General features: G+C 45.1%; 1 protein-coding gene across 6 annotated transcripts in view; it reads right to left on the bottom strand.

Moving 5' to 3' along the window:
- Positions 1-25,538, bottom strand: part of RGS6 (regulator of G protein signaling 6) — a 109,327-nt gene that overhangs the window by 13,799 nt on the left and 69,990 nt on the right. For 4 of the 6 annotated variants that reach the window (XR_004240642.1, XM_032111165.1, XM_032111163.1 and 1 more), the window contains 2 exons: positions 15,002-15,091; positions 7,239-7,292 (listed from right to left, as the gene is read on the bottom strand). Coding sequence is in view for 4 of the 6 variants with exons in the window: in XM_032111165.1 (XP_031967056.1) it covers positions 7,239-7,292; positions 15,002-15,091 (144 nt within the window). In the remaining 2 variants the exon portion in view is untranslated. The remainder of the gene's footprint in view (positions 1-7,238; positions 7,293-15,001; positions 15,092-25,538) is intronic. The other 2 variants (XR_004240643.1, XM_032111166.1) reach the window with 1 other exon arrangement.

Raw genomic sequence — 25,538 nt, 5'->3', positions numbered from 1 at the left:
GTTCAGCCAGAATTTGTAAAAATTCTGCCTAAAGAACAGATCACTACTCTGGCCACTATCTTGTCCTTTAAAGCACAAAGACGGAGACCTCTTATCCCCTCAAAAGTGGTACGTGTGTGGGGAGTGCCTTTTGTTCTTAAAGAAATACCAGCTGGGGATAAAATCCAGAGGTCTCAGCACTGAGTCACCACTTGGATACTGAGTCAGAAATTTTAACACCTGTTTTCTTCCAGGGAAAATTCCTTCCCTGGAATACAGTCATTTTAGGAAAGTTTGAATTCAAGTTTGGGTATCATGGCCCAGACTTATCTAAGTTACCTGCTCAGACTGGTATCCATAGGTTTAATCCCTGACTGTTACTGCTGGAGTACCCATTGCTACTTTTAGAGATAAAGCTCAAGATGCAACAAAGGACCCCCCTCCTGTTTCCTCCTTTATTAAATGCAAATGGCTACCAGTGCAAGTTAGGCAGAGACTTGGTGGCTTCCTCTGTGAGACAAAAAGCAGCAGTAGTTCCCCTAAATGTACTCATTAAAATATATTTTCGTTCTACTCTTGGCCCTGAAGGATCATCTCAGCTTATGAGAACTAAGCTCCTGTCTATCTGATTATTAAATAATTTCTAAAGCAGATGGGAAACTACAGTGGTTTAAACAGCTAGGCTGAGACTGCAGGGCTAAAAATAGTATAGCAGGCTCCTTTTAATTAGTAAGATGATGAAATATGACAGAAGAGAGAGATGTAGATGTATGGATTTGTGTGTATGTGTGTCTTTAAAATTAAGTTATTACCTCAATACTAGGTATTATTTATAACATATATGATACGTGGTGTCTGATTTTTATGATGCCATTTATCTTCACTTGGGAGAGAAGACAGCCTAACTCTGCTTTCATAATGTCAATCCTTGTTGTATTCAAAAGGAGAATTGTAGTAAGATAAACCTGCCACCACGTGCAGTGCCATCCTTTTTTAAATGAGGTGGATTAGTAAGTGCTCCAAAGCAATAGACTGTCAGTTCTACAAGTCCGTGACATCGACTGTTCCCCAGGGCGTCCTGGAGAGCATGGAAGAGCCAGCCTAGCTTTATACCTGTGATTCCAGAAGAGCACAGGAGCCTGGCATAGGGCCAAAGGGGTCAGGTACTGTGATGTTTATCCTACCACTGTGCCGCCTATGTATTTTTGAGGACTCTTCAAAACCTGAAGAGAGAAGAAAAGACATCTGCCACCCCTTTTCTCCAGCAGTGCTGGGCTGCACGTGCCCTGAGAGTGTTCTGCTCCACCATGCAGATGTGGCCCTTTGATGCTCACCAGATGACTGATGACCATGTTTTGTCCTGGAACCAAAAAACTGCCATGAAACACATGGACATCACAGCTGTAGACTTCTGTCAGGTGAGTTGAGGAGGCTGAGGATGCCTGGCCTGCTGGGGGCTGGATCAGACAGATGTTCCGTCACTCCAAGGGGAACCCAGACAGGCACTGCAAACCATGCCCTTTGGTACAGAAGGACCTGACCACAGTGGGCACAACCCCCTTTTGGCTATTGCACTAAGGTATCAGCTAATACTTTGTAAGGACCTGGAAGCAAAAAGTGAACCATCACCATGGTGAAAACTGCCCTGTCAAAATCTTGCTGTTAGTGTCGTGCTTAATGTGGACCAGAAAGCACCTGGCTTTCAGAAAGATTTGGTGCAAAAACTGGGTGCATTTGTTAGTCATGAGATGCCTTCTGTTGCTCAAAAGTATCCAGCCGAGGAAGACAAGACTGTGGGTCTTGAAGGAATTGAAGACTGATATAAAAAAATATGTAAAGCCCTGTTCTTTCTTATTCCCCATTGATCCACGTGAAGGTGGAAAGCCTCTGACTGGCTAGCAGAACTCCATGGTGTCTTGCTGAAGTGTGTCAAATGGTCTGGAGCTAACCCCTGTCTCCTGAGTTATGACTCTCAGATGAGCAGGAGCCCTGTGGGTAAGATGACTTCCACTTGTTCCAAGTCTGTGCTCCCAAAGCCAAGTGTACCGCTTTCCACCCAGTGCAGAGGACCAATTTGGAAGCACTGAAAGATTTTTCAGGGGTGGGGCTTAATCCAAGTAAGAGACAAAAAGCCTGCAATACTCTTCCCAGTTTGTCAACACAAACCTTTACTGTTTCTCTTTCAGAAGTGTTGTATTTTCTCCTGTCTTTGTCAATCAACAGATAGTGAGACCCAAGCAACCAGAACAGGCAATCTTAGAGAGTCTGGTTTTTTTTCACTCAGGTGAAGACTCACTGTCTAAGAAGCTGGGCATGTCTGGCCTCCTGGCTACAAGTCAGCATTCTCTGATATGGAAAGCAACACTGTATGTACAGTATTTTGAGCAAGGAAGGGATCATGAACCTCTACCTCCATGCTCCTGCTCTGGCTCTATGCCACCTGCAATGTTAGTGGAACAAAGTTCTCCAGATCTGAGTACAATGATGTAAAAGGAAGGGCTCTAGAAGAAAGGGGGTCCAAGAGAGCTGGTCAATATTCAAGCATCACTTCTTCCAAGCTCAAGACCAGTGTATCACCATGTGCAAAAAATCAAGCAAAGGGGGCAGAAGATCCCTTTGGATGAGCAGGGAGCTTCAAGCAAATCTCAAAGAGATTCTGGGATGTAGAAAAAGGAACAGGCCACATGGGAGGACTAAAGGAACAGTCAGAGTATGTAGGGATGTGACAAAGAAGGCCAAGGTCCATTTGGAATTAAGTATGGCAAGGGATATCAGGACAGCAAGAAGGGTTTCTACAAGTACATCACCAGCAAAACGAAAATTTGGGAAAATGTGGGGCTGCTACTGAATCAGATAAATGTCCTGGTGACAGAAGACACAGAGAAGGCCTGGCCAATTACTGAATGTGTCAGTTTTTAATGCTGAGGTTGGGAATCCCAGACCTTGGAGGTAAGAGAGGAAGGCTGGAGAAAGGAAGACTTCCCCTTGGACACAGAGGGCTGGGTTAGAGATTGGCTAGGCAGACCTATGTGCCATAAATCCATGGGCCCTGATGGGATATACCCAGAGGTGCCTAGGGAGCTGGCAGATGTTGCTGCTAAGGTACTCTCTATCACCTTTGAAAAGTCATGGAGAACAGGAGAGGCACCCGATGAGTGGACGAAAGCCAATGTTACTCTCATCTTCAAAAAGGGCAAGGAGGAGAACCTGGGAAACTACTGGCTGGTCAGCTCCACCCCAGGAAAGGTGATGGAACAGATAATTCTGGAGGTCATGACCAAGCATGTAAAAGAAAAGGTGGTCACCAGGAGTAGTCAGCATGGATTCACCAAGGGGAAATCATGCTGACCAATCTGATAGACTTCCATGATGGCATGGCAGGATGGGTCAATGAGGGGAGAACGGTGGGTGTTATCTGCTTTGACTCCAGCAAGGCTTTTGACAGTGTCTCACATTACATCCTCATAGGTAAGCTCAGGAAATGTGGGTTGGATAAATGGACAGTGAGGTGGACCAAGAACTGGCTGAATGGAAGAGCTCAAAGGGTCATGATCAGTGGAACAGAATCCAGTTGGAGGCCTGTAGACAGTGCTCCCTAGAGATCAATACTGGGTCCAATCTTATTCAACTTGCTTATCAATGACCTGGATGAAGGGACAGAATGCACCCAAAAACAGTTTGCTGATGATATGAAACGGGAGGAAGGGGCTGATACACCTGAAGCCTGTGCTGCCATTCAGCAGGGTCTTGACAGGCTGGAGAAAACTAATGAGGTTCAACAAAAACAAGTGTAGGGTCCTGTACCTGGGGAGGAATCAACCCAAGAACGAGCACAGGCTGGAGGCTGACCTGCTAGAGAGCAGCTCTGCAGAAAAGGACCAGGGAGTCTTGGTGGATGACAAGCTGACTATGAACTGTCAGTGTGTCCTTATAGCCAGGAGGGCAAATGGTATCCTGGGATGCATCAGGAAGAGTGTGGCCAGCAGGTTGAGGAGGGTGATCCCTCCTGAGGCCACACCTGGAGTGCTCTGTCTAGTTCTGGGCTTCTCAGTACAAGAAATACAAGGAGCTACTGGAGAGGGTCCAGTGGAGGGCCACAAAGATGACGAGGGGTCTGGAGCCTCTCTTATGAGGAGAAACTGTGGGACCTTGGCCTGTTTGATCTATAGAAGAGGAGACTGAGAGGGGATCACATCAATACATACAAATATCTCAAAGGTGGGTGCGAAGAGGATGGTGCCAGACTCTTCTCAGGGGTGCCCAGTGACAGGACAAGGAGAAATGGCCTTAAGCTGAAACACAAGAAGTTCTACCTCAACATGAAGAAGAACTGCTTTACATTGAGGGTGGCAAACACTGGAATAGGCTGCCCAGGGAGGCCATGGAATCTCCCTCTGGAGACAGTCCAAATCCACCTGGACACATTCCTGTGTAACTTGCTCTCCTGCTCCTTAGCAGGAGAATTGGACTAGGTGATCTCCAGAGGTCCCTTCCAACTGTAACAATTCTGTGATTTCCCAAAATGCTGGGTCACATGCTACAGCCAAATCTGAAAATTTCCCCAAGGGTCAACTGGTCCTCCCAGTGCCAAACAGAGCAGCATAGTCTAGAGATGGCCCAGATCCACAGGCAATTAATAGTTCAGTCAATCTGGGAGACTACTTCATCTCAGTTATGGCTCTTTAAGGCAAATAAACTTTTAGCCCTTATTGTTTTTGAGATTTCTCTTTACAGCCATCACTGGAAATGTGACCTCATCTTAATCTGCTTCCAAAATAGGCTCAGTGCTCCTCCCTTGAGGGGAGACAAACTGGGGGTCTGTTCCAGCCAAACCTTAAGCATGCATTTAACTGTGCAGGGCCAGCTTGAACATGTGATCCTGTAATGAGCAACCACTAAAGCACAGTGGAGCCCTGGAAGTATGGACTGCTGAATTGCTCCACTCCTACACAGCTGGGGAGCTGCAGTGCATTTTGGAGAACTAGAGCATACAGAATTAACTTTGTCTTAATTCAGTCCCCTGAGTATGCCATAAAGTTCTCACTTTGGTAATGCTGTCCTCTGAGGACATGTCAATGTAGTGACTATTTTCTCATCTGATCGCAATCACAAACTGCCATAATGCAAAGTATAAAATATTCAGACCCTTCCTAGTTCTGGTAGCTACCATGCCATCAGAAGAGGAGATTTTATATCTGTATTAGGAGAAAGAAAATATTTACAGTATGCTAGCCAGTAAGACAAAAATGAACCACAGTGCCGACCAATCTACAATAATTTTCTTTACAGCTACTTACATTCTAATCATAGCATCCCAAACTGAGCTTGTCAAGTTACCCTTCAAATCAAATGCAAGAGAAAAATCCATCCTTGGCTATGCAACTATAAACCCAGCCAGTCTAGTAAAGTGAGAGTTACTCTTCCACGTACTTGGCAAATCTGGGAGCAGAATTTACCACTCGGTGTAAATATTTCTGCATAGTTTGTTTAAAAAAAAAAAAATTCTTTCCTACTCCTCTCCCTGGCAGACTCTTAGAAAGTAGTAAATATGCAGATGGGCATAGTGATATATTTTGTATCAACATATTTTAAATGTGTGCATATGCATTAGCTATATAAATACATTCCCCAGGAAGTCTGCCAGTGGATGTACTACAAAGCTTTGTATGTTACATTTGGGTTTGCTTGCGCAGTAGCACAGCAGCGTCAGGAAGAACTGCTTTCGGCTTATTTGCTCTACAGCAGCTCACAGTTACCTGCACAGCTTCCTGTTTCTCTCAGTATATACAAAGGTGCTATATTTATATACCATGTGTGTATGTAGTGTACATATAAATATACATTTATACACACACATGCAAGAGTATCACAGACTCATAGAATGCTTTGGGTGGGAACCTTAAAGATCATCTAGTTCCAAGCCCCCTGTCACAGGCAGGGACACCTTTCACTAGACCAGGTTACTCAGAGCTCCATTCAGTCTGTCCTTGAACACCTCCTGGGATGAAGCATCTGCAGCTTCTCTGGGTAGCCTGTTCAGTGCCTCACCACCCTCACAGCAAAGATTTTTTCCTAATATCTAATCTAAACCTACTCTGTTTTAGTTTGAATTCATTCGCCCTTTTCCTCTCACTGTGCTCTTGTAAAAAGTCCCTCTTGTCTTTCTTGTAGGCTGCCTTCAGGTACTGGATGGCCACAATTAGGTAACATCAAAGTTTTCACTTTTCCAGATTGAACAAACCCAATTTTCTCAGCCTTTCCTTGTAGGAGAGGTACTCTATTCCTCTAATCAACTTTGTGGTCCTTCTCTGGATTTGGTCGATGTCTTTGCTGTCCTGGGGATTCTGGAGCTGCATGCAACACTCCAGGTGGGGTCTCATGAGAGCAGAGTAGAGGGGCAGAATCCCCTCTCATAACCTGTTGGTCACGCTGCTTTTGATGCAGTTCAAAACACAGCCTGTGCTGCCCAGTATCCCTGCTACTCCACTCGCAGTATCTGCCTCTGGTCCTGCCCCCTTCTCCCTGCTTTTCCTGTTCTGTAGAAAAATTGCTGCACAGACAGATCCCTGAAAGCAAGTGGGGCAAGCAGGTCTTGTCCAAGCTCTGGACAGACCAGCTGGAGGTTGGAGACTGATGAAGGACAAAAGACAGAGGACATCTGCCTGCTGCCCTTGAGGTCCCACTGTCCCCTTGTCTAAAAGGTTTAACAGTGTTATGTTTCTTGTTGTGACTGTGCTCCTTTTCCGGTACCAGTATCATGAACGAGGCAAGGGGTATCGCACATCACTATTTACATGAGCACTGACAGATGGGGGCAAGGAGGAAGTGGCTGCAGTGCTGTGGGTGGATATGTATGTGACACTATCATTATCCATGCACGATGGAACTGTACGGATACTGTTGCAATGGAGCTATGAGAGCCATGCTCTTCTACTTCATTGTGCAAGGAAAAGCCACAACAAATACTGTAGTGGGAATGTAGCAAAACTTTGCATTTAATTCTAGACAAAAATCAATTTGCTTTTGCAATGATGATAAGCTAGAATGAGCATTATGCCATTTCTCCCCCCCTGCCCCCCCCTCCCCCCCCAGTCCCTTCTTTAGAGCTACTATTTAGATGAGCTACAGTATTAAGAGAGAAGCTGCAAAGATGCTAGCTGCAAAAATAAAGGATGAGATAAAAAGTCAAGCATCCACATTTCCCCCAACTGAAAATGAAGTTCTGAGGAAAGGGAGGAGGGAAAAGAAAAGGAACTTACCACGCTGCGAGTGAACTTTTCTAGAGAAGTTCTACGACCTTGCTCATTCTCTGGCTTAACAGGGAACAAAAATAAGATAAAAATACAGAAAAAAACCCTTCAGCTTAAATGCAGTCTTTCAAAACAGCAGCAAAATATAAGGAAGCAGCAAGAAGAAAAAGTTGTAAAAAAATGTAAAAAGCAGAAATCAATGTTTGCAACAGCAAACATAAGAAATCAAAATGCCTTAAAGAATGAGAAAAATCAGTACTTTTACTCTCAGAGAAAGTCACTTTTCTCCTGTGAGTTTTTTGAATGGTTCATATATGTCTGTGCATTGCTGTGTCTTACAGCTCTTGATATTGATTTCTTGTTCACTGAATTTTCCTTCTGTTGCTGTTCTAGCTGGGACGTCTGATTCTGGTTAACATCTGCCAAACAGCTATCGGAGGCTCCCAGCTACTTGTGTAGAGAGATGAAAAAAACCACAGTAGCTTTCACAGTATTAAAAAGCAATGTGTGAGTGAATACAGCACTGGAAGAAAACCACTGGACTCTTTGCCAGTGAACCTACACTCTTCTATTTATCCAAAGGGTAGAGGCATATTTCCAGTAAGTTTGGCTACAACAAAACACAAGACAGCATATGCATGTCTTTGCAAGGCAACAGAAAGATACAGGCCAGTTTGGGGCACTGAGTACGGGACTATTCATATGCAAGAAGACATTCAATTGCACTGTGAGAAGACAAGCATGTGCATCATGGCTTTATTAACATATCCCTGAGAAGGTTGCTCACTGCAGCACTTTGTTCATTTGGCATAAGGGAGATCTAATCGCCACTAACAAGGAAGAACTAAATAATTTATTGGCGTATTTGCTGGAATATCTAAGAGAAAAAAATTGTTATAGAGAAGAGAGGAAACTCAATGATACAAAAGAAAGCTTATTGCAGTCAGAAAGCTGTGGGCACTGCTGATTTCCAGGAGAGACACTTATTTTAATGTGGTGAGCCAGCAAAATGGGGGTGGTAAGATGGAAGTAAAACTGCCATGAAGGGAATAAGGAGCTACATGTGAGGGAAAACCACAGTAATGATGGTGCATGACAGTGCACTGGAAATAAGCACTGCACTGGAGAGGCACATACCTGACATATCATCTATTGCAGATTCAGCTGCAGTAACAACCCCCAGGACAAAGCACCAGTGCAAAAATCAGATAGAGAAGACATAAAGAAGCCAAAACCATACCAGATAAATTGGATGAGAACTCGTGTAGCTGAGTCTAGGCAAAGCCTTTTGATTCTTCTGCATGTTTATCACAGCTTTCACACCTCTCTGATGTCTACAAGGTTAGTCTTAAGCATCCCATGGAAAGATGGGGCAGATCGTCCCTGCTGCATCACCAAAGATGAGATCAAAACATAAGGCTCTTTTAAGACAAGCAATATTCTTTATCCAGAAGAAAGAAACAAGCAACCTCCACACTTACAACCATTCGAGGAAGCCACAGCATCAGCTCTGATGTCCCAAAAGTGGTATCAAAAGTGAACACTAGAGGCGCGTCATTTTAGCCCACACAGAGGATGGAGCCAAGCAATAAAGCAGCCTTCCCGGCTGGCAGGAAAACAGTAATGTACCCAGTCCAATGTTCCCCAAAGGAGTATTTAATACGCACTAACCCAAGGGTTAGTTGCCTCTCCTTGCATGTGAGAGGAGAGGAAAGGGGAAAGAAACATCAGCCTCAGTCCTTGGCTGAGTACTAGAGCCGTGCAAGTGCTCAGAGCGTCACAGATTCCCTCTTGGAAATAGCCTCAGAGGTGTCCCCACACGCTGAGGCAGCAGAGGTGACAGAGAGAAGCTGCATTCCTGCCACTTCAGCTGAACACATACCAGTGAGCAGGACTGAGGACAGCAGGGCACTGGGCCTCTGCGTTGGTCTCCTGCACGGGTGGCAAGACCCACCAGCAGCCAAGTTAAAAACACAATTTCAGGAGAAGAAATACCTGAACAAAAGACTGAGTGTACTGCAAGGCTCCTTAGGGGAGTAAGGCACTCGAAGTCTGCAGCATCACATTACTGCAGGCTGGAAAATCAGTGTCTGACCCAACTGCACTTTGAAGTGGAGCTCTGGTGTGCATTGGGGTCAAAGGAGAATGAGCTGCTATACTGGCCACTCTGCACCCCTGCACTCACTGTCAAAATTTAGTGTCTGTTTTTTCTATTGGCAAGGTGATCCACCTTCCCACCCAGCAGAAAGGTAGGATGGTGGTCTTTAAAGATCATGAGCACCTTGCTGAGCTGCTGAGAGCTTGTCTGGCACAGGGGGCCCCACGCAAGGCTGTTTGCTGCCTACCACAGCTGAAGACGTGTGGGAAAGCAGCCACAGAGAGCACCGACAGTGTCTCACAGAAGCGCCTTGCAAAGCACGGTTTGCAGTCACTCTGCACATTTGGCATGGCGGTGGCAGGCTGGATGCGTGGAAAGCTCATCCCCATAGCATCCAGCTCTGAGTCAAAGCTTGACATTTTCTAGTAAAATAAAAAGCAGCTGAGGCAGGCTGGCTGCAGAGTGATGAGCTTGCTTGAGCAGTTTGAATGTCCGTGGGTGTGGGTGCTGGCTGTACAGCTCGCTGGCGCTTCCTGTCTGCTTGCCCGTGTGGCTGGCAGCCTGCCGTGCAGGGAACGCCTGCCCACAGCTCTCCAGCACGGTGCTGAGCTGGGGAGGCTGCCTTGCACACTAGATGAAGGAAATTTAAAAATAACAAAGTGCAAAAAAAAAAAAAAAAAAAGAATAGAAAGACCGAGTCACACCTATCCCAGTCCTGGGAACAGACCTGGGGTGTGCACCCTGGAGCCATTCCTGCTGCAGCACCACAGCAGCCTTTGCCCAAACATACACTGTGTGTGCAAAGGGGCGAAGGCAGAGAAACTCATATGCAAGCCAGGTCATGTAGTCCTCCCAGGTGCAAAAAATGCAATCTTCGTCAGTAAGTACACCAACAGACTCCATCAGCTAATGGCAAAGGACATATGCATTTGGATAAAATATGAAACAACCATCCTTACTGCAGATGAAAACCCTTCAGCCCAGGCAGATACATAAAAATAGAGCTCACCACATAGAAACCATTCACTAATTATTGACTAGCTTCTTCAAATTTTCCTTTTTTTTTTTTCTTGATTAATCATTTACCCAGCCATCCAAACTTTAAGTTCCTTTGTGTAGATTCTGCTTGAATGGAGATTAAGTAGAAGAAAACTTACCAGCTGACACTGACTATTAAAAATAATTATGAGAAAATTGCTCAACATCTTTACAACATTCAAGGCAAGTCCTGCGACTGAATCAAACTGGCCATGTGTGCCCTGATGGGACTGAGAAGGAGGCGTAATCTGCAATAGGAACCTTCCTGGACAATACAGAGCAGTTGGCACAGGGGGTCTGGTTAAAAGCAACGCTTCAAAAGGCGTGTGCTGAAAATGCAGCCTGTTCCTCATGGCATGAAGCTGTTAAGTATCCCCTTGCTGACACTTCTTGCCAGGGATCTGAAAAGGGATAGGGAAATACATACAGAAACTTGGTCTTCTGAACATAAGGTCTGCAAAATTCTCTACCTCCCTCCCTCCCTGAACTTATTTTGTTGGCTATTGAATCCTTTATTTTGGTATGAGACTTTGGGGTGTGAAGTGGGGTTTATTTTGAACTTTAACTTGGTGAAAAATAATGTGCTCCAGAGGGAATGGCATCAGATAAAAACAAAGGATAATAACATCCCTGACCCTGGGTGCAGAAAAGGCCAGGAGCAGGTCCTGGGCTTCTAAGGCAGTCACATCTACCTGTCCAAAGTGAGAAAGCAAAGGGCATGTACAGTGCCACCAAGTGGCCGGAGTATTTTGCATATATTGTGTGTTCATTTGAACAGGACCACGGTGAATTCACACTTCTCTGAACCAGGTGGAGAGCAAAACAATGCTCTAAACCAAGAAAATACCAACCTGCTCTTCCCTCAATGCCGCAGGGCTCACTCTCATAGCTTCGCAGCCTGTCTGCACTACAGCTGTGGCTGCCTTTCCAGGATGCTTCCCTGCTTACGGGCAGGGCTGGATAGCAGGAAGCCACCCCATGCTAAACTGACACGAACACCAGCACCGTGACAGTTCAGCTGCCCCTTCAGCTAATGCAGAGATGCCAACCAATGTCACTGTTTCACCTTTACAGTGAGCAATGGAAAGTACCTCGAGGTCTTTTCTGTTCCTTTTGCTCCCTTCTCTGCAAAAATAACTAGCAGAGCACATGTCTGGCTGCTTCTTTACCATTAACAAAAGTTCCTGTGCGCTTGCATCCCCTTCCATGGTGCACTAACTAATCTGCACTGCTCTTTCCCCAGGGAATAAACCCCTGCTCTGCAGCCAAGTCACCCTGCCAAAATGCCTTCTTGCCTTGACTGAGGAGGTTCGTCACAGCACTTGTCCTGACAGGTGGATCACTGCTGTCTAAGGACATCCAGCCACCATTTTGGCTATTGTGGAGAAGGGCTGGAGGGCAGTGCAGCAGTGATTACCTGCTGTAAGGTACCCTGCAGCAAGGTGCATATTAGCAGAAACAGGAGCAGGTCAGTGCTTGACTCTCTGCAGCACCAGTGGCGCGTGTTGGGTAGATACACAAATAAAACACAGTGAGTCGCTCGGGGATCTCAGCACATCCAGCCCTTTGCTGCCGAGCCAGACGCTTTCAGCAGATCTGTGATTTCTACCTGCTGCAGAGGGGGTCTGGGAATGGAGGCCCAGAGCTCAAGTTGGGCTGGGCATATGGCCATTCCTCCTGAGGATAGGGCTGTGCTCTCATCCCTCCTCTTCTCCAGCTTGGCAGAGAGGAGGCCTTCTGTTCAAGGCAGAAGGCTACACCCAGTTTTTCCCCTCTGCAGCTCACTGCTTCCAATCACACCCTTGCTGGAGGCCAACCTCATGTTCCCTGCTGAGCACCATGAATCTGCAGGATTGAGGCCAATAATACTGTGGTTACTTGCAATAATGACATTGGGAAGAATGGGGGAAAAAACATCTAAAATGGATTAACAAAGTATGTATGTCTGGTCTGTACACAGCCTATGTCTGCTGTCTTGCATCAGTTAGTGGTGTGAACAATACGTTCCCCTCATAATTCTGTCATTGTATCTCAATCCTGACCCATAATTTCTTCTCCCTTCTTCCCCTCCATTACTGCACTCCCAGAGCAGGGAGGGGAAGCTCCCACATCTGTGGTTATTGTATGGTGTGGAAGAAGGTAACTCTTCAAATTTACAGTATTTTACAAATACCAGAAATGTGAAGCATGTTTTGAAGCACTAATCAAGCTTTGGCATCTCTCTGCTGAGCAGGTCACTATCATCACTGCCCTTTGAAAAAGAGGAGGATATACGGCAGGCAAAATTGAACTTTTTTCCCCAAGCTCACACAAGAAGTTAAGTGGGGTAACCAGGGGAAGCATATGGATTTTATGGTTCCCAGTTCTGTACTCTAGCTACACAGTCTGCCTTTCCCTTTTTCCTGCCCTCTCAGTTTGCCATAATCCAGTGCTGGAGGGCAAAAGATCCCAAATAACACAAATCTACCCACAAAACATTAATGTGGGAATCTGAAGCCATAGTTCATTTGCTTAGCGCAAGCAACTCTTTTACCCCACGTCCATCATGCTGTGCTTCTGACAGAACTTATTTTCAGTAATGAAAGTAAGCTATATCATATCAGTGTGGTATACAAGCCATGTGAGGATAATGACTTTGGGGAAAGACATGCCTCAGAGAGATGTACTCGTCACAACTTAAAGAACTGCAGTGAGTTTCTATTCACATCATTGAATCCAGGACTTTGTTTGCCAGCTCTAAACCAAATCCTCCATCTATGCAGGCTCTGATATGCTACTGCATTCCTCTTTTCCTCCCTTGCTTTCCAGCTATTTAGAGGAATTTTAAAAGGATGCCTCTCAAAGCTTCACCAAAGGTCCTAAAGATTGGACCATGTAGCTCAGCCTATAGAAATGTCACATTCTTTCTATCATCATCTCTGTACCTACACTGTTTCCAAAACATTCACTTGCACAACACAATGCAATGTGGTTGCAAAGAGCCTTACAGACTCTGGAGCAGCACCAACTCCCCTCCTGCATAATGTGAAGCTGATCAACAGCGCATCTGCGCAGATCTACTCCTGCCTTTTTTGTGCCTTCATATGTTTACTCATGCACCCACAGCTCTTTCTTAAAGAAACTTGATTCTTACTTTCACGGCTGTGTTAACATGACACCAAAACCTGCTCCTGCAGCAGTTTGCAAGGGGATGAGGATGTCATGCTGACACATCCAGGGCTTGATCTGACAGCAAACAAGGATTGCAAAAAAATAAACCTTTGGTTTGAATGAGTTTAGCTGGGAGGAGAAAGCTCTCCTGTCTTTCAAGCACATGAACTCCCATGTGTTCAATGGAGACTGCGGGGTGGGGGGGGACCATAAGCTGCTGGGGGTAGGGAGATGGCAGAGAGAGAAAACTTTGCCTCGCACCTCCATTTCCCAGCCTCTGAACTAAGTCAGGTCTAACCCTTCTAAATGTAAGCAGCACTGGTTTATGCTGTCACAGACGAGACATTTTGAAACAGAAGACTGACTGCTGCCCTCCACTACCTTTCCCTAATCCACCTGCCAGTAGTCTCAGGCACAGCAGACAGAGGGGCTTGTCTCCTTTTGTCACCATATGCATGCTTTTAAGGCACACAATGACAATCAGGACAAAAATACCACTGGGATTTCATTGTATTGTGCCGATGCAATGTAATTTGGCAGCACACAGAGAATGCAGCAGAAAAACAGCAGGGAAGATGGTGATGGGAAACCACATGCTCAGGCTGCAGGAGTCAGGAGTCAGTTTATGTACAGTCCTGGGAGTCAAATGCAAGTGAGACATATACCTATGTACATGGCATGCACATGCACACAGACACACACAGAGAGCTATGGGAATTAGTCAGGAGTTGCAGGAAGCATTTGAGCACAGCCACAAATGCAGAAATCAGTAGCTTATCTCCTAGACCCCTTGGAAAGAAGGGACTCGGGGACAGGAGCTGTAACTCTATGTAACCACTCCTTTGCTACCCTGATCTGGAGCCTCCTGACAGAATCATGGTGCTGGCAGAGCTCATGCAGATACCAGAAGTGCTAAGAAGAGCTCGAACTCAGATTTCCTGTGAGAGTGGCTGGAATTCTTGATTACTACATGCATTGCAATTATTTCCTATCTCCGAGGAAAAGGAAACATCTCTGGGGAGGCAAAAGCAAGGGAAAGGAGAACGGGAATTGCTGCAGGGGGATCTCTAGGCAAGGCATCCAAAGGGAATATCACATGGTGAGACTAGGGAGGTGAAAATCTCAACAGGTGAATTTTGCACCAGTAATGAATAGACTGATGGGTTCTGCTTCTCATATCACACACCGTTTTTCCATGAGAAGGAGGCAATACAATTTGTATTGTCTGCACTGAGTTTGGGCGACAACTGTGCAAGACAAACACCTTTCTGTATTACTTTTACCTTGGGTCACCATGTTTCCCCCAAAACTCATGCTGAAGCTGTGCACAAGGATGCCATGCCCCCAGTGAAGATGACAAAAGTGCTCATTCCCTTCTTAAAGGAAAAAAAAAGGAAACAATATTTTCACTTTCACACTAGCAGCAAGCAGCAGGCGAGAATCAAGAGGTGCTAAGAGATGCAGGCATGTCCTTTCCAACAGATACCTTCTTCTTCGCCAGCAGCAAGTCCTGGTAAGCATTCGAACGCAGAAAGCGCGCGTAGCTGTCACTCTTCATCAGCTTGTAAATGTGCTCCTGTGGGACGGCGGGAAACGAGAGAAAGAGAATTGTTATCAAACCTCATTTAGACATCACAGGGACTTAAAACACAGAGAATGGGAAGGAAGAGAGACTGATCAGAGTTCTAATTAAGTCTGCTATTACTGATTATCTGTGTTGTGGTAGTGTACATGAGGTCCATCCTGGGGCAGGACCCTGCTGTGTCTGGGGCTGTACGAACACAAAAGAGATGGCCCTCACCCCAAAGGTGGGCACATATTATTCACTCATCAGGATTGTTCTGCAAAGATTGCAACTCTCTGATGTCCCCAGATTATAAGAAAGTGCCTACCCTGGAAAGAAGAAATAAAAACCAGAAATAGTCTCATAGATTAGGTTTCGTTTTAGCACTTACAGATACTGAAACAATCACCCAGCATTCCCCTCCTGTTCATGGAGGGGAACTGATACTTGGACACATTTTATGTCCACTTTAGACATGCACTCAAGCAAGCCAACATGTTAGTGTCCTGAAAAAGCCCTTATCTGTGGTGACTGTTCAGGAAGTTATATGACTAGCTCAGATGTGGATGGCTACATCATACGTACAAAGTTACATTGGATGAGTCTCTCTCTTGTATGTACTGTTACCAGTTTGCTCTGAGAGCACTTATTATGTGTATCTTCAAACTTACAAAGTAGTGTTTCATTGCAGCAGAACTTACTACATACCATTTTCTATTTCCTTGCTAAGCTTTACTTTCCTGCTGAGAATCCCCTAACACAGTCAGCTTTTCTCCTAGTTATCCCTGGATTTACAAAAGATATTATCCCAAGCACCACGAAAATCAAATCAAAATACTTTGACCAAATAATGACTGAGAACACACTAAAGGAGCTCAAGAGGAAAACAGGCACCTTGGACCTTTCTTTTAGACTTTGCCCAAGGAAGCACTTTTATAGAGTTAATGAGTAGTTTTATCTATAGTTAATTATACAATGTGAAATGTTCTCTCCTGCCCTAAAGCCATTGTACATGAAACTTTAGAAGAGCCAAACCAGACAGAAGTCGCATAGCTTATTTCAGTGTGTTAACAAGCCAAGCAAAATTCCCTTATCTTCACCATCATGGGTAATTAGCAATGACCCATCTATACACAGAAGAACTGCTTAATTCAGCTTTCTTACACTATTTGGTGTAGTCTGATGAAGGCCACCGGTTTTTCTTTGACACAGCATAAATGTATCCTTTGAGCTACATCCTAGTGTGGAACAATTTTTACTGGTTAATTTCCATACTTGCTTTTATTCTTGACAGATCCTCATTTGTGCAGCTCTACCTATCCAGAGGACAGCACAAGATTTTGCAATAGAACTGTTCATATAAAGCCACTTAGCAACCGCCACCCTTCTTGCTTCAGAAAAAACACACGGGAGGGCACAGTTTCATATTCCTCATGTACAGCATTGCCATAAGAATTGACATCCAGCTGTGGGACATTTGTTCTATTTATGCAGGACAGAATGAGCCAAGGACGCCTTAAGACAAGAAGAAGGAAAATAATGCACATCATGGATATGATTCTCTCGTGTGAATAAGGATTTTCAACATCAGTTCTCTCTTAAATACTTCAATTAGCATAAACTCAGGACTCAGTTGATTTAAACCCAACCACACCTCAATCAGTTCACCTGTGCTGCTACCTCTTAAAGTTTCCAAGAAGACTCCACGTCCTCCTAATGAGTGCTTCGTAACTACCTGGGAAACAAACCCACCTAACTGGTGCTTTTCCAGGACCATGAGGAGACTAATGAGTAAGTGGGCACCTTGTAGCCCATCAACAGCCCATCAAAGGCCTGAGGGATCTCCAGAGCCTTCATTCTCTTAGTGGTCCTCTTTGCAGCAGCCAATACATGCAGGGTGCTGGTGGGTGAGGTGCTGAGGTGGGCAGGAAGGTGCTGTGGCTGAGGCAACGTGGTGGCTGACAGGGATATTTATATTAACATTTTTCTAGATGTCATTAATTTTTTTACTGTCTTTGGGCTCCAAATGGTTTCTTTTACCTGCGGTCAGACAACTAGGTCTGGTCTGAAACATGATGATAACATTTTTGGAAAATAACATCCAGTTTTCATTGCCACACAATGAGGCAAAGGAGAACACACGAGACTGGCCACACGACCCACCTGCACGCCAGCGACAACTATCGTTCTTGCTCATGTCAAGACGACTTCATGTATTTGACCTTAAAACAATATAAACTCAATATTTGGCGGTCAGAAGCAGAAAAAATTGCTTTGATCCTGAGATGAAATAAACCACAAGCTGACTTCTTAACTGAATCCCTTCCCTGCAACAGGACTATTGCACAGCCACTGCCCTGATGCCACTGCAGTAGCTAATTGGTATGAAGCATTTTCTCTGCTTTTCACATCTTGGAATCACTAAACAGCAACACCACTACCTTTCAGCTGTTCACCAAAGATATAATCAAACAGGGAATAACTATTCCTAGGCTTTGAATGCTAATGAAGAAAGAAGGTTGGGCATAGGAAAAGGAGGGACATGCATAGCTTCAGAAGCAAACTTTACTTTTTAATTGTAAGAATTCAAAGGGCTTGCTTTCAAGAAGCTCTGGACTGAAGGCATGAATGATACACTAGTAATTTATTTTACAACACTGCATTTCTGAAGCACCTACTGGAAGTCTGAGCCAGTTGCTCAGATCAGCAAAGACTGCCTTCCAATTTGCAACAGTAGAGGACAGCTTGCATTGCTAGAGTCAAAATCCCCACTGAGACTGCACCATGAATATTTCTGCTAAAATTGTGGCTGCGGTGTGTGTCTGGCCCACTTACACAACAAATCTCGCTGCAGGACAGGAAACGCCAGTGGCTGGGACATTTGTTTTGATCTTTAGCCTACTCTGTTTTTTGCCACCAAGCTATTTTCTCTTATGCTTTCCAGAATCTGCAACTTCCTAGGGAGAACCTACAGCTAGCGTTTAGCAGCTCCTCATTTCCGAAATACACTGAAAGCTACTGGAGGTCTAACAACTGACCATATTCTTTTGTGGAAACCTGAGTAATAGGCAGAGGTGTGGACTTGGATTTAGCTGCTCTATGCAACTTGTGCAAATTGTCTTGTCCTTCTCTGTCACAGATTTTTAGCTTACTTTGGATCATTGCAACCCACTGGTCTCTCACTTTTTATTTTACTGAGCAGCTATTTTTTTCCACGTTTTTGTCACATGGTGGGGAGAAAGGACACCCACATTAAAGGCTGAAATCTCCCAGTGCAATGGACTTTATGAACATGCACAATCTCCCTGACATACCTGACAGTGCTGGTAAGAAATTTGAGCCTTTCCATCCTTATACTGAGATAATTCTCCTTTTTGTTAAGTTGCTTATTACAGGGTAATGAGCTCACTACTGCTGGTTCCCTAAATACAAAAAGTAAATGCACTACCCATGTAATTTTTAACTATGCAGCTGCAGCTCTGGGCATTCCAGTCTCTTGCACTGTGAGTAGTCTGTCCAGAATTATCACTGCAACACTTCTTTACAAGTGCCATGGGAAGTTCCTGTGCCCTATCTGCACAAGAGCAGGAGAACCATTTCATCTAGGCAGTGCAGCCTCTCCCAGCTATTGCTGTGTGCTACTTCCCAAGCATGGCTCAGTCTCAGCTCCCTGTTCCAGTCCTAAGACAGCAATTCTTTAGGGAGTTACATTGCAAACCCGAGGATTGAAAACAATCATCTAACAAAATTGCCCAAGTGATCTATTAAACCATTAAACAAGGTAGCTTATAAAACCAGATAAAAGGCAGGAAAAAAAAGTCTTTCAAGATTTGGCCAGCAGTTGACAGGCATCATGTGTCCCACTGGTCTCCCCTGCAGCCTTGCCAGCTCTTTCTGAGCACCAAGCTGCCATCTCAGGCCACTGCAGTAGCAGCTGCAAGTGGAGACAGGGACTGACTTGACATGTGTGAGGGAGCCCTGGCAACCTGGCGTTTTGAGCTGACCAGTCACTCAGTCCCTCACACAGCATGCTGTTGATCAGTGCTGGCTGTACTGATGCTCCCCTGTGATGATGGATACACATTGGGAAATGTCAGTCTGACATGGAGGGTGACACAAGAACCTGCTTTTGTAAGTGCAGTGGGTTTCATCTCCAGGAAGCAAACAATTCCCTTACAAGACTCCTGCAAGCAGTGAGGGTTTGCTATCAAACGCCCTCATTACTGTTGTTTCCCATTTCTTGAACCAAGGCAACAGAGGCAATGAGATCTGCCTGCATCTTGTCGTGAGAAAAAGGTAGACCCTCTTTTGTGCTTATGCACCTGAATCACATCTCCTCCATCATGGGGAAAAATACACAGTGGTCCTGGGGGCTGTCCAGCTTCACTGAGCACACTCTCTGTACCTAGTCTTCTGTCACTAGAGTTACACTTCAGACAGCATAACCATTCCACTTGCCACAACCATTACACGATATAAAGAAGAACAAACAGTACATTTAAAAGGGGGAAATGCCCCTTCTAGAAAAAAAGGAACCAATGAGCTAAATCACAAAAAAATTCTCTTTGACAACTATATGAAATCAACAGGAGATCCCACCCCTGCGAGCTGACAGCTTAAGTGCAGGGAAATAAACCCTGATAAGGTTCAGCATCTCTTGGCTATTTTCCTTCCACAAGCTTTACCTTTCAAAAGAGATGAAGGACAGGCTTTGTAAATTATTCCTGACAAGAGGGGAAAGGGGGAGGAAAAAATAAGGAAAGTTTGCAATCCAGACGGGAATGTGGGAGGTGGCTGAGATAGCAGAAACCATTTCAAAGCTGCACCTGCTTCAAATCGATGTGCTGCAATGTGATCTCAGGTCTCTCTTCCCCCTTGCAGTCAAAGCACAATGACCCTGAGGAGGGCACAGCTGCCAGATAAACAGGACCTTGGGAACACTCAAGAAAAATGTGGGAAAAAACCTGAATGATAAAAAAATAATAACCTCTGACTCACCCAAGGCACGTGGTAGATCCCAGGAATTATGTTCTCTGTTAAAAAGATTTCTTTTTAGCAGAAAACCTTGGTTCTCTCCTCTGATTTGTGTATATATGATAAGAGAAGAATTGCTGGCTAAACATCCATTCCTAATTCCACCAGTTTTTTACCCATCCTGATATTCTGTGACAGGCTTGGGATTTTTTTGGAGTTGTGAAGGCCAAGCACAACCTTCTCATGAACTCTGAACACCAGCTAGATTCCAGAAAGCCCTTAAATTTGAACTTGCTGATGGAAATTTTCCCCTGTTTGTGCCTAAACACAGCCGCAAACTTTAGATGATGGGGAATAAGGGGAAATGGCAGATTCTTTGCTCCCTCCAAGCACAGGTTTCCATTTAGCACATTTATGAAACGGATCATCTTGACTACCATGACACAGCATATACAGAACAACCAAGTGATCAGGCCCAGCCAGCATGGGTATAGGAAAAGCACATCCTGCCTGACCAACCAGATCTCTTTTTATGACCAGGTGACCTACCTGGTGGATGAGGGAAAGGCTGTGGATTTAGTCCACCCGGACTTCAGCAAAGCTGTCAATACTGTCTCCCATGGCCTTCTCCTGGAGAAGCTGGCAGCCCACAGTTTGGAGAGGCGCACTCTTTGCTGTCTGAATGGCTGGGCCAAGAGAGTGATAGTGAATGGAGTTAGATCCTGGCAGCCAGTCACCAGCGGTGACCCCAGGGCTCAGTATTGGGGCCAGCCCTCTTCAATGTCTTTGTTGATGATTTGGATGAGGGGATCAAGTGCACCATCAGCCAGTTCACAGATGAGACTAAGCTGGGTGGGAGTGTTGATCTGCTGGAGGGTAGGAAGGCTCTGCAGAGGGATCTGGACAGGCTGGATCAGCAGGCCAGGGCCAATTGTATGAGGTTCAGCAAGGTGAAGTGCCAGGTCCTACACCTGGGTCACAACAGCCCCATGCAGTGCTACAGGCTGGGGGATGAGTGACTGGAAAGCTGCCTGGCAGAAAGGTACCTGAGAGAGCTGGTCAACAGCAGCTGAACATGAGCCAGTGTGTGCCAGTGGCATCCTGGCCTGTATCAGGAACAGTGTGGCCAGCAGGACCAGGGCAGTGATTGTCCCCCTGTACTCAGCACTCCTGAGGCCACACCTCAATTCCCATGTCCAGTTTTGAGCCCCTCTCTACAAGAAAGAAATTGAGGTGCTGGAGCATGTCCAGAGAAGGGCAACGAAACTGGTGAACAGTCTAGAAAGTCACTCATACGAGGAGCAGCCGAGGGAGCTGGGGTTGTTCAGCCCGGAGAAAAGGAGGCTCAGGGGAGACCGTATCACTCTCTAGAACTGTCTGAAAGAAGACTGTAGCTAGGTGGGGGTCAGCCTCCTCTCCCAGGCAGCCAGTGACAGGACAAGCAGAAACAGCCTCAAGCTGCACCAGCAGAGGTTCAGGTTGGACATCAGGAATAATTTTTTCACTGAAAGGGTGGTTAAGCAATGGAATGAGCTGCCCAGGGAGATAGTGGAGTCACCTGCCCTGGAAGTGTTCAAGAAATGAATGGAGGTAGCACTTAGTGCTATGATTTAATTGACATGGTGGTGTTCAGTCATAGATTGTACTTGATGACCTTGGAGGTATTTTCCAATCCTAATGATTGTGTTCCATGATTTTTAGCTAATTTTGGGGGGTTTACACTAAGGCTAGGTAGCTGTGGAGATGCACTTGAGCTGCAAAGGCCCACTTTACCCTCCTTGCTGTAGCTATTCCACTAACATCTTCTGGACTGTTTTGGAGGGCTCCTTCACCCTGTCACCAACACCTGGTATTAATTAGTGAGAGCTGATTTGGAGACCCCTTTTGTATTGCAAGCATGCAGCCAACCCTCTGGCCAGCTGCAAGGGAGATTTGCAGCATGTCAGACAAATCCATTAGAAGAAAAGGCCACAAGCAATGTAAAGCAGTAGATTAAACAGCTAAATAAATAACAGCATAGTGCAGTGAATGCTAATATTTGTTCTACCTGTATGCTTGACACTGGGGAGGAATTTATTGCAGATTCACACGTGAGAGAGTGCTGCCTGAGTGAAGGTCTTGTGGCCTTTGCTGGAAGGATGGCAAGAGATGCCAGCTGAGAACCTGCCTGGAGTTTGTTTTTGGAAGAGCTGTCTCTATAGCACAAAGAAGACGTGGGAAGAAGAAAGCAGACGCTTCTCTGAGCACATGGTGTGTGACTGCTGCACCTTCCAATTAGACTTGGCAGCAGCCTAGTGCCTGTCTGTCGGCACCTCTACTCTGCACAGACATTTGTGGCAGAGGACCTGAGGTTAACCCCTGTGCCAGCACACACACATACTGCAGCCAGCAAAACCTGCTATCCACAGGTTGTTAGAGATGTGTCCTGTTAACTCTGTTGTATTCTTCCCAGGTCATCCTCAAGAATCCTGTTCAACCAGCAGGACCACCTACCATACCACCACCAGGATCTTCCAAAAAGGCAAAGAAAGGAAAGGACACCTACTCCTCTTTAGCAGTTACTTGTGCCAAAACTGAATGCAACATTTTTTAGGAGCAATTATGATCAACTGCATTCAACCTAAATGATGGTGCCAAAATGCACTTTAGAAAAAGCAGTAAAAATTGCTGCTTCAGCTCTGAAAGCTGAAGTAGTTGGTAGCAGGCACCGCTGAGATGAGGCAAACAGTGAAGAAGCTGCAGAAGAGACCTTCACATTTGCCCCGATTGAACTTGATGGGAAAACACCAGTGGGGGTGAGAAAGCAGGGAAACACGTATGTTTTATTCCAATTCCCGTTCATGTTTCCAAATCCCCACTAAGAGCGCTTCTGGATCTGCTTATTCTGGTCTCTGCATTTAGGATTTCACTCTTCTCAAAAATGCTGTAGTGCCTGTTTGAGCTTCCTGCCTGCATTAACCAGGGTGAGCCCCTTCCCGGAGCCTCTCTGGTACCCGGCAGTGCTGCCATCTAGCAGGGCCAGGGGATACTGGGTGCTCCGACTGCTGTGGGACTGCGAGGCTTTCCTGGATTTATAGTTGGAAAAGAAATGCTTCAGATTGGCAAATGGCACACAAGGGTCTTGGCCTAAAAGTGAATTGCTCTGGAAAATCTGAGCAGTACCTTTTTTGCCACTCAAATATTCAAGGGACATGATAATTTACAAAGAGTTTTAGCTGGTGCATTTTCTTCACACTCAATCAAGTTGCTTTTACTACTAAGGGAAAAAAAAAGATTAATAATTATCCTGTAATATAGACTAACCTCCCTGCTAAACTAAAAAGCATAAAGTTTTTTTTCAGCCCACAAATGAAATTACACAGGGCTGAAGGCACAGGAATGTAAGAAAGAGCCTTAGCAAGAGGGGTAACTGTAAGCAATGAGAGCTCATTTTGACTAATACACAGAAATCCTTTGTTTAGCCCTGTAGATACATAGTTGGAAACACAATGTAAATCTTTCATGGAAAAGCACATTGATAAAAGTAACACATAAATTTAGCTATGGCTCCTCTGTAAATTGATGAGACAACTGGTTTGCTTCCTATCTTCAAACACAAATGTGAGGGCAGAGCTGTCGAGGGTCCATGGCAGACACAGTGCAGAGGACTAGAGGCAAAGGGTTGTTGAGTGCTGTGCAGTTAAGGGGTCAGCCTGGTACTGCAGGAGGATTTAGTCCTAAATATAGCAAGGGCTATCCTGGGAGACAAGAGTGGGCTGCCGGGAGTCTAACGCCATATGAGCAGCTTTAGGTTTTGAGAACAATGATCGTGGCTAAGAGGCTGATTCTCTCAATATAGGCCAAATCCTGGCTACTGGCAAAAAGCCCAAGTGAAAAGATTTTGCCTGGGAGGAGGGGAAAACCTCCTGTGGCGTTTGGGAGACTGGCATTTCTTTTCCAAACAATACAATATGTAGGAGCTGCAGCAATGAAGATGAGGTTTTTCCCTCTTGTGCATGCTGTTGTACAGCTATGAGGTGTAACTACTTTTGGTTAACACCCTGACACCTGCGGGCTGTCAGCAGCTTCCTCTTCGTTTTCTCTGTGAAAAATCCTGCCAAAAAGCTGAACTGTACCATGGAGAGGAACATGCAGAACCCCTCACACAGCAGAAGAAAATTCTATTTCAGTGGGGCATTCTGTGTTCCATAGGAGATGGTGATAGAGCAGGATACAGCTCTGCAGAAACAAGCAGAACACAGCTTCTGAGTAAAGGTGGCAATGCTGAGATAGGGAACACCAATCCTGCTTGGATGCCTACCTAGAGAACATGTACTGGATAGATAAACAGTTTTCCATGCCTCATCAACATTTTGACTGTAAGATACCTGCTGCTATGTCATCTTGGGCTGCTGTTAAGTGGTTGAGCTCAAGATCTCAGAGTCTAAATGTATATTGAATCTTTTAACTGTTTGCCAACAAACCCCATCCTGACACCCCATACCTGCTGTGGGCTGAGCAGAGATGTGAAATGCATTGCTGATAGATCTTCCCAGGGATTTTTTTCCTAAATTTTTAATTAGAAGTGTGAACATTTAAAGAGGTAACAACACCTTAAAAAATTAAAGACCAGTGTTGCTGCAATGCATGGGTTTAGCGGGAGGGGACCATACCCCTGAAGTCTGTGAGAAGTGCCTCCTGGAGCTCTGGCTTCTTGATTAGATAAAAGGATGCACTTGCAAGGACTTTCACTCCCTATTTGGGAGAAAAGAAACAGTATCAGCAGCTTCCTGACCTTCACATGAAGAGGAAATTCTCTTGTTCTGGATCTGACATGCAGTTGTTTCTTGCTTTCAAGAAGCACAGTGCACACTACTGACACAAGAGTCCCAGAGTCTGAGTGCTGAATTCAATTTTTGAGCAAGCTAGAGACTTTCCCATGTAATCTATCTAAAGGTATTTTTTGGAGGTAGGAAACGTCTGGCACTGAGGCACTGTTAATACTCATGCATGTAGTTTTAGACAGCTTGGCAGGATCAGCACCCTGAATTAACAGGCAGACTATTGTCCTGTGGGAATATGCTGACTGTTCTTGTTACCCCATTCCCATGATCTTTCATTTGGAGAGATCTATTGCCTTCTGTCACTGTGTCTGCAAGGAGAGAGGTCACTCGTGACTTTTTCCTGCTTGTGTGTGACAGAAGGACATTAACTTAGACAGTAGTTTGATCCCTGATGCCTTCAGAGACAGAAAGGGAACAGCAAGACAAAGGCTGAATGGTAGATGTTTTTCATATAACATGACTGCTAAAGCAAAAATTAAAATGGAAGGCAAAAGATAAAAAGAAATACTTTCTGATGTGTGGTGCATATGTGCATTTTGAAAAAAACTCCCAACAAACCAAAACAGCAAAATAATAACACAAAGTATCTGCTCCTATGTAAACTTCTGCTTCAAGCCTTTTATTTCCTGCTCTGTACATCAGGCACACCAGCATAAGCCTCC

The sequence above is a fragment of the Corvus moneduloides genome, chromosome 6 (assembly GCF_009650955.1).
Source record: "Corvus moneduloides isolate bCorMon1 chromosome 6, bCorMon1.pri, whole genome shotgun sequence".
Lineage (NCBI taxonomy): Eukaryota > Metazoa > Chordata > Aves > Passeriformes > Corvidae > Corvus > Corvus moneduloides.
This window is presented reverse-complemented; position numbering and strand designations above follow the sequence as displayed.